Genomic DNA, 18054 nt, shown 5'->3' on the forward strand with positions numbered 1-18054 from the left:
ATGTTCTACGTATTTTTTCGTTATTCCGTTGCCCTGTACTTATGATGTGTAATGACAATAAAGTTAAATCCGAATCCTTTTCTGTGTTGTGCTAGTTGAAGAATGGAAATCCATCATGGTAGACTACGTGAGCAACACGTGAAGACAGCTAGGAAAGAATAAAATAGTTCATGCACGTATAAAGTCAGAACTTTCTAGAAAGCTCTTTTCTTTTTGCCAGTGCAGGGTGACTGTGGTCACTAACTTGGTATGAATCCCCAAAAAGCCATATGACAGCATACAGCATGAGTCCCTCTCAGCTAGAGATTATATGAAGCAGTGATCCTAACAGTCTGAACCAAAATCAGTCTCTGCTCTGGGGGTTTCAAAAGACGCATGATTATAGAACACTGAGTGTTCTGCTTTATAATGAGTTGTGCAACAACATATTAGTTTGCCATATGAATTGTTTATTAAACCAGCATCTGTTACACTTCCAGAGTCTTCTTTAAGACAGAGTGTGAGTGACAGTGGACAATTAGATACAAATGAAAACCTGGAGAGCTGAAGTGGAGAGCAGTCTTCTGTTCATCTTTGTTTTATGTCATCTACACTGACCACAAATTCATTAGTAGGAACTGTTAGAAAACAGTTTTCTGAAAGCAGTCAGAAAAAATGGATTAAAACGAGCTTCCTCTTATTATTGGATTTTTAGATCTAAATACTAAAACATGTATTTAATGTTTTGTTTTTCTAATGTCTTGTAAATTCAAGACAGTTAAGACCCTACTTCTGCATGCTCACTGGTTGATTTACTGGGTCTATCTACAACCATCTTTTCCATTTAATACAAACACACAACATGAGTCTGGTTCTCCGTGAGGATTTTCACCTACTAAGTGGTCTCAAAAGAAATCAAACATTTGGTTGTGTTCATACATACACACAAAAAATAGCTGTCGTGGGAAACAAGTTTAAGTTTTGTCTATCATTTCAACGTCTGACAACTTTAACTCTTAAAAACATTTAAGAGTTCACTGGTCACATGTGAGAAGTGTCAGTGTTGTGACATCTGACCTGGATGGGGAGCACTAGCTCACTACTTTTACTGTCTATTTTAATTGTTTTTTTTCCCTCAAAGGTTTAGCTGAGTTTTGTCATAAGTTAGGAGTCTTTAGAGTGTCATCAAGAAACAACTTCAGCTAAACTGGTTTCTTATGCTTTCATTTCTCAATGACAAAAAACTTACAAGTAGATTACAAACCACAAATGTGTTTTTAATGAATTAGTGCATTTTGAGATTTTGGTTTGTTTGTTTACACACCACGTCTTATTTCAGACTGAAAAACTTCGCTGTACTTTATCTGTTGGATATTGTTGCATAATTAATGAGAGAATTCTTTACTGGGAAACAGAAAAATTCAGAAATTCTTTGTAATATAATAATAATACATAAAGTATTGTAATACTTCAAACTATTTTTTCCTAGATCCAAAGACACTTCATTTCAAACATACCACAGCACTTTGAGTCAACTCCTGTTTACAAGTCCTGATTAATAAAGCACACCCTCTGTCAGTTCTTAGGTTTACATATCAAGACAGAATAAAACATCAGGTAGTTCTTACCTGGTTTTCTTAAAATTAGTTAAATGCAACATCAGATGAACAACACATTCACTGTGTAATTATATATTTACCCCCCAAAAAATAAACTGCAGACGCGGTGAGTAGAAAAATTAGGCAGAGTGCATAATTTTAGAGCTTTTATCAGCAATAATTTGAAGTAATCATTTTCTGTATGACTAGAGGGGAGTAAAAATTCCTCCACAATTTTTACATTTTGTCAGTTAATTTTTTTCCCGTTCATTGCGCTTTGTGGGCATTCAACTCTCATCTTCATGCCGTAGCATTTCAAAGTCTGTTGTTGACCTACTGGTGTGCTTGGGGTCATTTTCATTGTTGCATAACTGAAGTCTGACTAAGTTTTAGCTGTTGGACAGATTTAACCTCACATTTCACTCAAGAAATAGTTGGTATATAAAGGTGTTCATGGTAGACTCAGTGACTGCTCAACAAACCCAGTGATCACCCCTTGGTGTTTGTTGTGTCTCCATGTGTGGCACTGTGCATTCAGATACGGTTTTTAAAAGCTAGGCAATGCTGCCATGTTATTTTGAGAGAGAGCAAATGGGCTGGTACTTAGTGTTTTTAAAAAAAATTCAAATGACAAATCATGCCTAAGCACTTTCAAACATTCACACACACTGTGGTGGATGCATCCTGGTCACCTTGGGGTTCACCATCTTGCCCAGTGATGCTTCAGCAGTCAACCAGTTGCTTTAAGATAATTGCTGATTACTTTCCTCCTTTCAATTGTGTTAACACAATGCCAAGACTTTTATAGGGTTGGTCAAATGTGCTGATGAGCTGCTACCAAGTTGTTGTTTTTTTTGTAGGGACAAGGTAAAAAACTTGGGCGTGTGGTTCGACATGGTGCTCTTTCGAGTCTCATGTAAAAGAGATAACAAAGACCACCTTTTATCATTTGAGGAACATCGCCAGAATCAGACAAGTTTTGTCAAGTGACACTGCAGAGGTTCTTGTCCATGCATTTGTGTCCTCACGCATTGATTATTGTAATGCTCTTCTTTCTGGGCTACCAAAGAAAAGTTTTAGAGGTCTACAGATGGTGCAAAATGCAGCTGCTCGCATTTTAACAAGAACTGGGAAATTTGAGCACATTAGCCCTGTACTGAACTCTCTTCATTGGCTACCTTGTCAGGTTCGAGCAGATTTTAAGGTCCTGCTGCTCACCTACAAGGCTTTAAACGGACTGGCACCTTCATACCTCTCCGACCTTTTACATCTTTACGTTCCATCCCGTGCTCTCCGATCTCAGGACTCTGGCCTTCTAAAGGTTCCTAGAGCCAGAAAAAAGACTATTGGAGAGCGTGCTTTTTCTTTTCGTGCCCCGTTTCTGTGGAACACCGTCCCTCAAGATATTAGGCAGGCATGCTCTGTGGAGGTTTTTAAAACTAAGCTGAAGACACATTTGTTCACCCTATCTTACAAGTCTTAATTCTATGGCTTTTAGTTTTAAATTTTTACTGTTTTTAACTTGTATTGTGTCTTTTACCTGTATTGCTACGTATTGTTTTTATTTATTTTTTATCCTTTTAGTTTCAAATAGTTGTACAGCACTTTGTTTGAAAGCGCTTTATAAATAAAGTTATTATTATTATTATTACCTTACAGAAAATAAGCCAAAATGGAAAACAGCGCGTACAAAAATTATGATGCATTTCATATATTGTAATGATCTAACGAATTAGACACCCTCAGATGCCCTTTACTAATTAAGAAATGCTAAGGACCAGAATCTTTTATTATGCCCTGACATGTAAAACCTTATCATTTAAGGAGGGTATACTGTCTTTTTATTGTGACTGTATATTTTCCATAATTCAGAGGTAGTTTCCCCAATCACGCTCATGCCTCAAGCTTCCTTATTTGGAAGAAGGGAAAATGAATTTTTATTTAAAAAAACAAAACAAAACATGTTTAGCTTGAATTAATAGTTGACTGACAGTACATTTAAGTAAGCTTTACTTAGAAATTGTGCAGCTAGCCCTGCAAATGGTGACCTGTCCATGGTGTGCCTCTCACCCTGTGAGAGCCAGGATAGGCACCAGCCGCTGTCTTAAAAGTTAATATCCTTCTCTAGACAAATGACTTCTCTGGGCTTTAAAACACTTTCTGTTTTTTAACAGGTGGTAGGTAGAAACCTGTGGATGTTAGAGGAAATGAGTTAAAATTGCCACTTTGATTAATGTAACAAAACGTACACTTTAATTAGACTTAAATAAAACTGAAAAAATCTCACCCACCCTGGTCCTTTCACAACAATCTCTATTACATATGGTGCCTTTTTATCTGTTTTTCTGTACATACTTCTTTTTACATAGTATGTACAGTGACAGTGTACATTTGATCTATGTGGAGTGTGTATTTCTGAGTCAGTGAGCTGTATAGACACACTATGACTTTCAGCTGTATTATGGAAAGAAACACATCCAAATTGAGATTCACAGTCAAACATCACCATGTGTGAAAAGATACGCAGACACACTTGTGCAATAACACAAGCGCTCATCTTCGGGAGGCATTAAGCAAATATCCTTAAATAAATACAAAATAAATTAAATCATATAAAAGAATGTGTTAAAAAATAAAAAAAAAGAAACTCTGTTACATATTAAAACAAATCGCAAACACAAGAAACAACAGTACTTGCTCATAGACAAAGAGCACAAAGAGTACAGATGGCTACAATCTGTAAACAATTATGGACAGAAGGACAAACATGCATGGAGACAGACACATCCACATGTCATCAGTGTGTAGAAAGGACTAGTGGACCTAAGGTGGTGGTGGATGAGGACTTTTTCTCTGGGATGGGAGTATTATGGAAGAGCTGTCACTTCTCACTTCCCTGTCAAGAGGTATGGGCTGCAGTGCTGTGTTTGACAGCATTATTGGCAGTGCTGCTATCAGCTGCTTTCCTGGATGTGTTGCTCATAGATGGCTCAGGACTGACTGAACAGCACCAAATACTATGGCAGAGTGAAAGGACATGAGCGTTTCATCAAAATTTCCAGAGTGCAAGGTCATTTACATTTTTTCCACACCAGAAACCACTGAAGGTTACTATTTTGCTCGCACTATAACTGTGTACAAGTTTTACTGTAATTGTATGGTGATAACATAGCCATCGTTGATACAGGAAGAATTAAAATATTCTCCCAGTTACACAAATACCTGCTTAAGGCGAGACACTACCGTTAGTGTTTTTGTGTTATTTTGGTTTCATAGTATGTCTTCTTTCGGAATAGTGGAAAGAATACAAAAAGATATACACATTTAGATTTATTTTTCTGCACTGGACATTTATGCAAATGTTTCATAATGCAGAATTTCTCAAATGTGAGTTCTCTCAGTCAGATACCGGGCAACTCAGTGTTCAATATTATTTGAGACATGCACAGGAGGAGCCAGAGATGTATCCACCAATCTTTCAGATAGACACAACTCTACCACCTGACACACAGCTGCCACAACTACAAGCTGTCCCAGGTGGGTTCTCATCCATGTACTGACCAGACCAGAAGTCGAGCTTATGTGTGCTCAGGGTGGAATCGCCTCATGCTATCAGTAGTGACACTGAACCTAGTGTCTGTAATATACAGTGATCCATACACTGCTTAAAAAAAAATTAAAGGTACACTTTGAAACCACATCAAGTCAACTCAGTGGGGAAAAAAGTCATGTTGGGTATTTATTTTAATATGGACTTGGTAATGTTAGGAATTGAAGAATGCCACATCATTTTAGGGAAATAAAAATTGTCAACATATAGAAGGCCGAATTCAAAGATGCCCCGAAATCAGAGTTAAAAAATGATGCAGCAGGTTAGTCCATTTCGCAGAAATTTCATTGCCGCAACTCAAAATGCTGCAGTATTTTAATAGTTTGTATGGCCCCATGGCCCCCTTAACACCATTGAGGCATGCTCCTAAAGAGAAGACCGATAGTGTCCTGGAGGATCTCCGTCCAGATCTGGACCAGAGCATCAATGGGCTCCTGTTTTGTGTGGACTGAAACATAATGTCCCAGAGGCGTTCTATCCTTCACCCACCAACAACTGGGGAGGAAACCAGGACCCACTCCACCAGTGTAGGGTCTGACAATCGTTCCAAGGCTTTCCTCCCGATACTTAATGGCAGTCAGGGTTCTGTTGCCTAGCCTGTAGAGGTCCGTGTGTCCTTCCAAGGATATGCATTTGCAGACAGTCACCACTCACCACCAAACTGGTCATGATGAACAATATTACAGGTTCTCCATGGCTTCTCCAGACCCTTTCATATCTGTAACATGTGCTAGTGGTGGACTTGCAAATTCTGGTATTCAATGGCAAATGCCAATCGGACTCCCTGGTGCCAGGCAGTGACCATAGGGCCCACTAGAGGACGTCAGCCATCCTCATGAAATCTATTTCTGACTGTTTGGTCAGAGACATTCCCACCAGTGGCCTGCTAGAGGTCATTTTGTAGGGCTTTGAGTTGTCCTACTGGTGGATCTCCTGGAGTAAGTACTTGTCTCCTGGAACCTCCAGACATGGCAAACTTTCTGGCAATGGCACGTATTGATGTGCCATGTTGGTGGAGTTGGACTACCTGTGCAGCCTCTAAAAGATGCAGGCATTGCCATTGTCACCAATAGTGACAATGACCCTAACCAAATGCAAAACTAGTGGATATAAACAGTCAGAAAAGACAAGGAGGGGAAAAAATATCATTCACCTGCAAAGCCATTCCTGTTTTGGGTTTTTTCTCACAGACGCTCCTCTAGTGCACCTAGACCTAATGAAATGTTAATTGAAGTAACATCAAAACAATTGATACAACCTTCTCTGCTACTTAATCTGACCAGCTCACTGTCACAGAAGTTGGTTGACTTGATGCTTAAAAAGCATCCCTTTAATTTTTTTAGAGGACTGTATATGAGGAGATTGAGGTTTTAGTGTGCAAGATTTCTTTTAACCATTTTCAGTTTGTTCAAATGTGGAAACTCCACTTTAATAACCCTTTTTAAACAGATTCAGGGCTTTCTATGCATTATTCAGAGCCTAGTTTGTGATAAAGTATTGCAGAAGATGAAATAGTTGTCTCCTGAAAAAGTATTCTCCTGTACTGTCACTCATCTTACCTGGTCTGACCTTTAGTTCTGTAATTCCAGACTTTTCAAGATCTGCATGTTGGAAGTAACTTGTTATGTTAACATTTCTCAACAGTGAGCCACATAAACAGCCAACTTTTTTTCATAATGCGGCATACAAAATGTTTTGTTCAATTCAGACCTCATGTGTAGCACGTACTAACAATTATAGTGATCAGAGCAGTCACATCCAAAAAAACAAGGAGTCTGTGAGCTAGTGTTCATGCTCTCTTCACAAATTGTCTAATTAGTCAGAAAGGCTGTCACATTATCTTTTTCTTTAAAACCACAGGTGTTTAAATCATGTTTAATTATTACTTGTTATTAAACCCTGTCTTTCTTCCACAGCGTCTTTTGTTATCGCTCACTCAGCTCTGTTTTTTCCCCTTACTCCCAACCAGCTACAGCAGATGGCTGTTCCTTCTACCAGAGGGTTCTTCCTCCTCAAAGATTTTTTTCTTCCCACTGTCATTAAGTGCTTGCTCTTAGGGGGTAGCCTGATTGTTGGGAATTTCTGTCTATCATTGTAGGGTCTTTACCTGACAGTATACAGTGCCTTGAGGCGACTATTGTTGTGATTTGGTGCTACATAAATAAAATGAAATTGATCTGTGTTTGATTGTTGCAGTCACACACAATGCAGCACGCAGTGTGTTTGAACAGCAGCTTTGTTTTCACTGGCAGCAAACAAAAATTCAAAATGTTTTCAGCTGCCATAACTTGACCCGATCCCTGTGCCGATGATTTTTACTGCTCTATAACTGTTTGGACAGTACTGAAGATTGCAGAAAGTGGAATCCTCTGGGACACTGGTGTATGCTGAAGTAGGAAAAAACAAAGGAACATTATGTAATAAGCAACAAGGAATCAACCTTTGAGGTCAGAACTCCAAGAACTGAAATGAACCTGTGAATCTAATGAATTGAGATCTTTCCTAAATCCCTCCTATTCCTCTACCCTAAGTGTATACTGTAGAAATGTATGTGAAGGCACACACTGTATTGTCATGTGAAAACCTTGTAATGCTAATATAAAACATAAGTGTTAACTACGCCTGGAGAAACAGAAAAATAGCAGTTTCATCTGAAAATGCTGAATGGACATATTCAAATCAAGGCAGTTTTCTGATGCTTTTAGGAAAGTAAACACATTGGAGATTAAGCATCCAGCAGCAATAAAATGTGTATTTCGATGTTCTTGTGCTGGACAGTACTGAAATGTGATGGAGCAAGTTAAAGGGAGTGCGGAGGAAGCAGGAGTGAGTGAGTATGGAGGATGACTGTGTGCAGCTGGGGGTTATAGGATTCCATCCATGAAACTGGTGTCTAGCCGCTGGATGAGCACCCGGATAAAGGACATCTCCTTGCGAGTATTTTCAAAGATGACCCTAGGATCATCAGACTGGCAGCGCAGACAGTTGGGAGCCATAACCATGGCCAGGTTGTTCACATCCATTTTGGTGATGGCCACATTAGCAGGCTGGGCAAATACCTAGACAAACACAAGGAAAGATCTCTATCTAATAAATGCAATAACATTTCAAGGTCTTAAGCATACTGTGATGATCTGGCAGGCATAATATTACAGTGCTGGAAAAAGATTATGTTTTGTGTTTCTCTAAAGCTCATATCTGATCATGGTCATTTAATTTGGCAACACTATGTAAATGTGACTCCCATTGTGCTGCAGCTTTTTTGTTTTAACAACAGTTCTCAGCTTTTCAGAACTGTTGAGACCAACTGCTGTAATTTTAAAAGCCAAATGTTTTCAGATTCTTTAAATAAAATTTCATAGTATTCATAGTTTTCCATAGTCTCCTTTGTTGTAGTTTCTGCCAAAATTCACAACATATTTTCAGTGGTAATAGGTCAGTTTAGTGTGGATTGGTATTAAGATAACCAAATATCAGATATGTTCCTCAAAAATGTTATACATCATTATATATCATTCAGAAAAACTTGAAATGTGCACTCTTTATAAATGGTTGTTCTTGTCTCAGTGATTTCCACAATCACAGAACAGTTGTTAGAGAACAGTTTTCCACTCAGTCCATCTCAAATAAGCTTGGGCCCAGGCAGAACACACCGTTTCTGGATTATACCTGTTGCAACACAAATACTGAAAAGTAGATGATGAAATAGCAAAGTTCTTTGCAGGTTTACACTAAGAATCATTAACATTATCAGTCTTTTATCTGCTCTACATACATTCTTCTTTATAACTCACCCGCTCTCAGATGCTGTTTTAATATCCAGTCATGTTCAGTTCAATTCAACTTTATTTATTTGGCAGCAAATCACAACAACAGTTGCCTCAAGGTGCTTTATTTATTTATAACCAGGACTAGGGAGGGGCATGTACGGTGGGGGTGAAGGTAGGATGACAGATGTTGTGAAGGAGGGCGTGTCCCATTTTGACCTTGGGACTTCCAGGTCACAGATGTTAGAAGTGAAGAAGTTTCTCGGATGAGAGAGGTGAAACGTCTTCAAGAAACTTAAAGAAGTTCAGACGCTTGTCTTTCCAAGCTCCTTAGACAACCCAGAACAGAAGTCCAGAACTACCTCAGCAAAAAAGAACAAGATGGTAAGCTTGAAAACATGGAGCGGCCAGCACAGCCTCCAGACTTAAACCCCATCAAGATGATTTGGGATGAACTGGACAGAAGAGTGAAAGCAAATCACGCTACAACTGCCAACATTTATGGGAACTTCTACAACAGATAGGGAAGAAGCTTCTGAAGAATATTTGATTTCTATTGTAGACAGAACGCCACGGGTGTTTTTAGCTGTTACATCTGCCAAAGGTGGCTACTTTGATGAGTCAGAAGTTTAAAAAACATTTTGGTTTATAAATTGATTTCTTTTTTAACTCCAACTGCTTATTTGTACGATGCTTTCATTTCAGAGTGCAATGAGAGATTAAACTCCATAATTTTTTAATTAAAACCTGGAAAAATTGGGGTGTTCTAAAACTTTTGAGCAGTAGTGTATATGATCATATTTAAGACTGAAGCAATAATTAATGGTAGGACTTCTTTGAGCAGTCTTGTGGGAATGAGGTCTAAAAGACTCATTGATGGTTAGGAGGAAGTAATGACTGAAGTTAATTCAGAAAGATCAAGAGGAGAAAGAGTCTAAATACATATCAATGGTACCGAAAGTAGCTGGACATAATGTTACATCAGTAAGATGGTTATGAATATTTTTTTATTTAATGTTTAAAATTTTATATCTCTGACTCTCTCGCACCTGGAATCATCCGTCCCTCTCCTTCACCATTTGGTGTTTCTTTTTGGTTGAAAAGAAATACAAAACTCTCCATCCCTGTATTTATTTCACTGGTCTGAGAAAAATCACAATTTAAAAACAAATACCAGTTTCATTTGTCGTCTTCTGAACCAGATGGTTGGCTTGATGGTTTTGGAGAACCATCTTCTCCAAAAGTATCTGGTAATGACGTTCAGTCTCACCAGCGTCCCTTCTGTGTTTAGGGGCTCTTGTCAACAGCATTCTGTGAGATTTCCTTAACTACTTCACCTTCACCTATCTCAGTGACATCTTGATCTTCTCAGAGTCAGTCCAGGAACATGAAAGCCTTGTCTGACAAGTGCTTCAACAACTTCTTGGGAACAAGTTCTAAGTTAAAGGTGAGAAGTGCGAGTTCCACGCAGAACTTTTGTCATTGCTTGGTTTCATTGTGAAGAAAGGACAAATAAAGGCTGATCCAACAACAGAGGCAGTAGTTATCCCATCTTTACTTCTAAGAAACACTCTCTCTCTAAGGTACTTTTCACACCCAGTCATTTGTTACCCCTGTGCCAACCTTCTTGAGGTGTGTTGCTGCCATTACATTCACAATTAGCTAATATCTTTATTAAAAGTGAAAAACGTGTCTAAGTTTGAACATTTGATATATTTTATATGTTCTATTGTGAATAAAATATGGGTTTATAAAATTTGCAAATCATTGCATTCTGTTTTTATTTATTTCACACAGCATCCAAACCTTTGTGGAATTGGGGTTGAAGTATAAGTTGTGCTAACATGTCTCTATCCAGGTCATGGTAGTCTAAGGAGTCTAAGGAGCTTGGAAAGAAAGCAACTTCTTTAAATTACTTGAAGACGTTTCACCTCTCACGCTTCAGTTATAAAGTCCCAGGTATTTATATCCTAGTTAGGGTTCAAATATACGGACTACAGAAACCACCCATGCTTTAACTTGAGATGCAATCCGGACTGCTTCCCAAGAGATTGCACCTTGAGTCTACAGTCAAGGGACAAGAACTGAGGCAGATCTTATAGAGAGCAAAGTAAGTAAGTATGAAGAGCACTCCAAAGTGAGATCAACCTGACCCTGCAGGAACTCACAAAACTTCTACCTTCTTCCATTTCATAAGAGGTTTGTGGACAAGGCACAGTTGGCACAACACACAAAAGAGAAAGAAAGTCAACTCCAGAAATTCCAACACTCCAATCCAAAACTTACTACTTTCAATTAATGCCCAGACTAAAACGGAAAGACTTCACAACCAAAGACAGCCAGGTACGTCAAGCACAACTTATCAAGCTCAGCTTTACACATCTGATAATTTTACAATCCAAAAACCTTTCTGTGCGCACAAATGTCTGTGCAGATAACCATTTGTAAATCTTAGTTTATGCTTGTGGATCATATCGTACACATTTGCAACCCTTTTGAGGCAAGTTGTGTATAAATGACCAGTATTTATTCAGGTTTGGGCATACATATTTTTAAAATGGTTTCATATGTGGTCAAATTGCTTTGTATTTGAGTCTGAATTGAAGCACATGCTTGTGAGTCTTCAAAAGTTAAACACAAATCACTGCACGCGTTCATAAATCTTCATTTATGTTTGTGGACCATACTGTACATATTTGTAACCCTTTTTAAACATATTTCTCTTCTATCTGCCCAAACGAAACGTGTACGGGACGGACAGGACTATAAATCCCACTTCAGCTGTACATCTGGAAAATGGTAAACGGACTGGTTGTTATATGTCGCTTTACACAACTTGCCTCATTCACCCATTCATACAAGCACTTTTTGCTATGCTTGTTCTATCTAAGTGCTTTCTATCTACTATTTACACACATTCATACTCTGATGTATGCATCAGAGAGGAACTTGGGGTTAGTATCTTACCCAAGCATATTTGGCACTTTGACTGGAGCAGCCTGGGATCGAACCACCAACTTTACAATTAGCAGATGACCTGCTCTAAGTAAAAAGGTCAGTCTTGGGATGATGCAAAGGTTCAAATTTTGGATGGAGAAGACTGATGGTTTGACATAGAAGAAAAATAGGCCATATATGTCCACTGTGAATGACCACCTTTGAACAGAGTGGGTGGTTTATGCCATCAGCTGTCAGCCCCCTACAATTCAGTCTCGAGATCCCTTCCCAGGTGCCTAAACTCATGTTGCATGAGGTGATCTCAACAGGTCACATGACAGGGTGAGGCAAAGTCTCACACTGGTTTCACTTGAAACCAGTGTAATGACCCATACCTTTTTTCACACCCTGGCAGATGTGCATGATTACCGTAATAGTAAGTCAGGTTAAGGGACAGTCCCCACTAGGTTTAAATCCCTGGGATTTTCCACCATTTGGTTTTAGAAATTAAGAAGCCTCTTCGATGAGAGGTGGAATGTGTTCAAGAAATGTTAAAAAGTCCACTCGCTTTCTTTCCAGCTCCTTAGACAAGCTGTGCTAACCTGTGCATATTTGTGTTACCTGTAGGAATCGAATGAGATAGCAGAGCACCAGTTTGTTGATATGTGGCAGGCCCAGCACCACACCGACAGCTGCTTCTGGGTTGTCATAGTGAGTGATACACTCCTCATAAAACTCGTGAGGGATAAGCGGTTCTTCGAGCTCCCTGTACCAAAGTTTCAGCAGAGAGGCTGCAGATACAGAAGAGGACACCAAGTGAGATTTCTAAGAAAGCACTTATTCAGGAATGAAAGTCATTTGAACATCTCAATCTACTGCAGGCGGATCATATCTGGGCTGCAGAGACACAGTGTTCAGTAGCACTATTCAACAGTGTGTATGTGTACCAGGAATGTGTGGGTCTTCCAGTCCTGTAGGGATTTTCCATTGATCCACTTGCAGCTTGAGGGCATTGACTTCATCTATGTCCCCTGGTACTCTGGAGATCAAATGTCACAGGATATTTACACTTCCGGCCCTCTTCTTATACTACATAGTTGTTTTGCATAAAGAGTGTGAGAACCAGAAACACAAGGATGTACAAGAGCTTCATCTCAGACATGCAGAAAGCAGATACAACACACACAACCTGCTGACCACATAACTGCTCACAAAGACTTGTAGCAACTCTTATACAAACACAAATGTTTCTTCATCATTTTTGAAATGCATTAAAAATATGTTGAAAACTGACACATAATTGTGGCTAGAAGATAAATCTGATATCCAAATATATGTATTAAAAGATTATATGTCATTAACTTGCCCAACTTTGTTTTAAACTGACTGTTTGTCAGCTCTTAAAACTTAACCTGGTTACCTTCTGTAATTAAGAAGTTTGAGGGCTGGCAAAAATAATGCAACATGACAAGCTCCACATTTTGACCAAGACTTATGTACTTTAAGAGCATGTGACCAAGAAATTATTTATAGTAAGATTTTGCATGGTTCCACTAACTAATGACACATTAAATAGTCATTAAATGCTTCATAGAATTTAAAGTCTGTAAAGCATTAATTTTATTTTGTTTCATTTTTTTCCCCTTTCACATCTGTTTTCATACTGTGCAGTCTTCTATTGGCTATTTGGTCCCATTAGCTCCCTTCCTCACTCACCTGAAAATGCCTTCTGTTTGGTCTCCATTGAGACACAGAACCTCTTCAGAGAGGCGAGTCTGTACCCATGGCAATTGGCGGTCTGGATATCGCTCCTTCTGGAGTGCCATGACCTCCTCAAGGGAGGACCCAAACATGGAAGGGTTGAAGATGGCGTTCCTGGCATGCTTGATTTCCTCTATGCAGGGTTTCTGCACACCCTGAAAAAGTGTGACAGAAACGCACACACAGACACACACAGATAAGTTACTGCAGGGCAGCTGAGGCAGAGCTGAGAGCATTTTGAGTACTAAAGGAACGTTCAAAAGTATCAAGTATCAAGATGTCAGTGAAAAAATCCACAAATATAGTTAAACAGTACTTGAGCGATTATGGATTTTGGCGATCTCTACACGTCAACCATGGGAATATACTTTCTTCTCACATGAGTTTACTTTCTAACTCTTGTCTGGATTATTTCCTAGTCAGCAGCTCACTGTTGAGTGACATTTCAGACACTGAAATACACCTTATACCTGTCAAGGATCATGCTCCCTTGTCTTTAATTCTAATACATAAGTAGGTCATTCAGCCAAGTAAAAACTGGAAATTTAACACATTATTGCTTATAAATGAAGATATTATTAAATATTTTAAAAAAGAGTGGGCTTTATATTTAGACTATAATGACCTGCCTGGAACATCAGTATGTGGTCTCTGGGAGGCAGGAAAAGCTGTGATGAGAGGAAAAATAAGTTCATTCTCATCTCATCAGAAAACAAATATATATTCACCACAGATGAGCTCATCTAAACACAAAATTGATCTGTTTCTTGATAACATAGCCCTTCCAAAATTATTAGACATTAGGTTATAGCGATCAAGGGTATAAAATGTGTAATAAACCTTCTTAAGAGCTTTAGATTATTAAATAAACTGGCTGAAATGTACAGTTCTTCCAATTGCTCCTTCCATTTCTTCCTCATTAATAGTCAGGTATTGTTTCTCCTAGGCTTACAGATTTAAATACACTAAACTACATACTACATATTTATGAATATATTTATACTCATAAATATCATGTCTATATGTTCTTCTTTTGCAGGCTGCATCACTGAAATGAACATTTGTGTCAATAAAGACTAGGTTGAAAAGGGGAAGTAAAAACATGTGGACAGACGGCGCTCCGTACCTTCTTGGCTCCAGTGAGTGCAGCTTTTGTCAGTTTCCTGTAGCAGTATTTAGCATAACTGCTAATGGCCACACCTTGAGCAACAGAAAAAGACAACATATTAACAACATTAGGAGACTGTTTTAGTTGTCTTAAATTGATTCATTAGCACGACAACAACTCAAACATTCTTCCAATCTGTGGAGATTCTGTATCTCACGATGTCAATCACTGGTGTTGGATTACCATTTTGTAGATTTGATTATGGCGCTTTGGCTGTTGCCATCTGAGATTTGAAGTAGGAAGTGTCCATATGTGGATGACAAGGTGGAGCTGGTGAATAAGGCTTCAATGCTCAAGCCAGCGCTCAATATATGTACATCAATGATAATTTGCTTCGGAGAACCACTTCTAATTTCAATAATTGCTTAGGCAATGGCAGCAACTATTACTGTGTTTTGAAAAAGCAAAATGAAATAAAAACTTAGTACAACAACAGTAATTGTAATCTCTGACTAAAAGAGAGATGGAGCATCAGTTGTTTATGAGAGACTTTAAAAACAGTGCTGAAAGTAAATCTGACAGCCATAGTGACTGTCTGTATTTTGTTGCAATTTACAAGAGGTCACCCAAGGGAAATAGCAAACGTTATACTCAAGCTAAGGCTTTGTTACAGGAACATTTTGGAAATGGATCGTCAATGAAACCGAGCTCGTTAAATCAGAGGACGTTAAGGTACTTCAGGACTACAGTTTACTTCTTAGAGAAACGGTAAATGTTAAAAGAACTGATTCCTACAATGGTGCCAAAAAATGTTTGCCCCCTTCCTGATTTCCTAGTGTTTTGCATATTTGTCACACTTACATGTTTCAGATTATAACCCAAGTAAATACAAAATGCAGTGTTTAAATGATGATTTCATTGATTAAAGGAGAAAAGTTCTGCAAACCTGACTGGTCCTGTGTAAAAATAGTAATTGAGTTCAGTTTCACTAAACACACCTGATTACTGGCAGAGCTGTTAAATCAAGAAAACACCTAAATAGAACCTGTCTGACAAAGTGCGGCAGACTGAAAGATCTCAAAAAGCCAGACATCACGCCACAATCTAAAGAAACACCTGAGAAACAAGTCTGGAAAAGGTTATAAAGCCATTTCTAAAGCTGTGATGCTCCAGTGAGCCACGGTGAGAGCCATTATACACCAGTGGAGAAAACCTGGAACCATGCCTGTAAATAAGGAAAACATTCCACATCAGAAGGATATTTGAACATGGCTTCATTTAAGACACATTCCCCTTCTAGAAATCGAGTCACAGATTGAGTCACTGTTAGGGGTAAATGTACCAAAGGCACTGGAACCACTGAGTTTAAAAAAAGAGTAAAACATATTAACAAATTGAAAGTACATAATGTTTGTCTGTGAGATGGTTATGAATATTTTTCCAAAGGTATCCAGAGTCGCATGTAGTGAAAATGTAAAGCTATTGCTTCACTCGTCTACGTTCATCTGAAGAGGAAAAAATTTCCACGGGACCTTTAAACCAAAGGTATTCGCAGTTTTACTTAACCAAGCCAACACGAATGCAATAAAATAACTTTCATTACCCATGAATTTACTTATTAAATTACTAATTACACAAAATAAGTTTGACAGTAAATATAAATACTGAAATATATGAACTATATTAACTTGGCTCCCACATTTAAACATTTTTAGGAAATGATCAGACAAAAGAGGAAGGTTAAGAAAGATCCTTTATTCCGACCATAGCACACAGACTTGGAGATAAAAGGATTCAAAGGGTTTGCATAGCAAGTGGCTGTAGACAAATTGGCACTTGATGATGGGACATTATGGTATATCCCTCACAATAGTGCTGAACTCATGCAGAGGCTAGATCTCACTAGCTCTTTGACAAAAGTTGCGACCAGAGCTTGGACAACATTATTGAAGCACTGTTGAATCATCTGGACGGAGAACAAAACAAAAGGCAGTCTACATCCAAAGAGGAGCTTTAGAATATCCTTAAAGAATCGTGCAGAACAATTTATGAGGACTACTAATAGAGATTAGAAGAATGCTTGACTAAATGAGTTCAGGTTGTGTTGCAGAATAAAAGTGGTTATACCAAATGATTCACTTTCATACTTGTTAGAATTTTACATATTCAGTTTTAGGCTTGTACACTGTATTTCCTTGGATATTTGGTAAACATTATGGAAACCGTTTGTGGATATAGACATGTAAAAACACAATGACTACTTAATTCAACTCAATTTTATTTCTGTAACTCTAAATCAAAAAACAGTCGGCCCAAGTTACTCTATACTGTTCATGAGACCCAGCTGGACGCATCCCAAAGAGACGACATGGGCCCAACATCCCGTAGGCCTGCCACTCACAGGGGGCATCATAGCGGTCAGGGGCAGCCAAGAGTGGAGGTCTTGGCGGACCAATCCCCTCCTATCGAGGCTGGTAATCGAGACACGGAACGCCACCTCTCTGGTGGGGATGGACCCTGAGCTAGTGCATGAGGTTGAGAGATACCGGGTAGATGTAGTCAGGCTCACCTCATTGAATGTCTTGGAACAAGCCTCCTTGAGAAAGGCTTGACTCCCGAAGGCTCTGGATGTTGTAGGAATGTCATGTTTGACACTCCTCTGTAACATTGTGTGGAGATCTGGAGTGGTGTCTCAGGATTTTCAGACTGGGATGGTGAATGCCATCTTTAAGAAAGCGGATTGGAGGATGTGCTTCAACTAGGCCAGGGTATTGGAAAGGACAATATGTCTGTTAGAACAACCCCAGATCCAGGACAACAATGCAGTTTCCATCCTAGTAGTGGAACCATGGGCCAGCTCTTTATCCTCTCAAGGATGTTACAGCGTGAATATATGTGGAAGTTTGTCCAACCAATCTACGTGTGCTTTGTGGACTTGGAGAAGGCATTTAACCACATCTCTCATAGTATGCTGTGGAGGGCGCTGTAGGAGCATGGGGTGTCTGGCCTGTTCTTATGAGCCATTCCATGTCCATGTACAACCGCAGCGAAAGCTTGATCCCTTATTGCCAGCTATCTGTTAGACTAATTTACAGTGGGAGACTGCTCTTTGTCACTTTTGTTCACAACATTTATGGACAGTATTTCTAGGTATAACCAAGTAGCGGCCTCAGAATCTCATCTCTGCTTTTTGTAGATGACGTGGATGACTCCTTTTTAATGTATATGTCAAAGTCAGCAGAAAGGTATTAAATCACCACTTGGTACTTGTTTTAGTCAAATATCTTCACCAAA

General features: G+C 38.9%; 1 protein-coding gene across 3 annotated transcripts in view; it reads right to left on the minus strand.

Moving 5' to 3' along the window:
* Positions 1-2192: 2192 nt before the first annotated feature.
* arhgap39 (Rho GTPase activating protein 39) overlaps positions 2193-18054 on the minus strand; it is a 62390-nt gene continuing 46528 nt past the window's right edge. The window contains exons 7-12 of one of the 3 annotated variants that reach the window (XM_040048507.1): positions 14779-14852; positions 14282-14320; positions 13608-13807; positions 12839-12930; positions 12513-12682; positions 2193-8246 (exon numbers count right to left, since the gene is read on the minus strand). In XM_040048507.1, coding sequence (XP_039904441.1) covers positions 8052-8246; positions 12513-12682; positions 12839-12930; positions 13608-13807; positions 14282-14320; positions 14779-14852 — 770 coding nt within the window. In that variant the 3' untranslated portion in view covers positions 2193-8051. Of the gene's footprint in view, positions 8247-12512; positions 12683-12838; positions 12931-13607; positions 13808-14277; positions 14321-14778; positions 14853-18054 lie in introns of those variants that run through there. The other 2 variants (XM_040048508.1, XM_040048509.1) reach the window with 2 other exon arrangements.

Source organism: Simochromis diagramma, unplaced genomic scaffold, assembly GCF_900408965.1.
Source record: "Simochromis diagramma unplaced genomic scaffold, fSimDia1.1 OVJJ01000557.1, whole genome shotgun sequence".
NCBI classification, from domain to species: Eukaryota; Metazoa; Chordata; class Actinopteri; order Cichliformes; family Cichlidae; genus Simochromis; species Simochromis diagramma.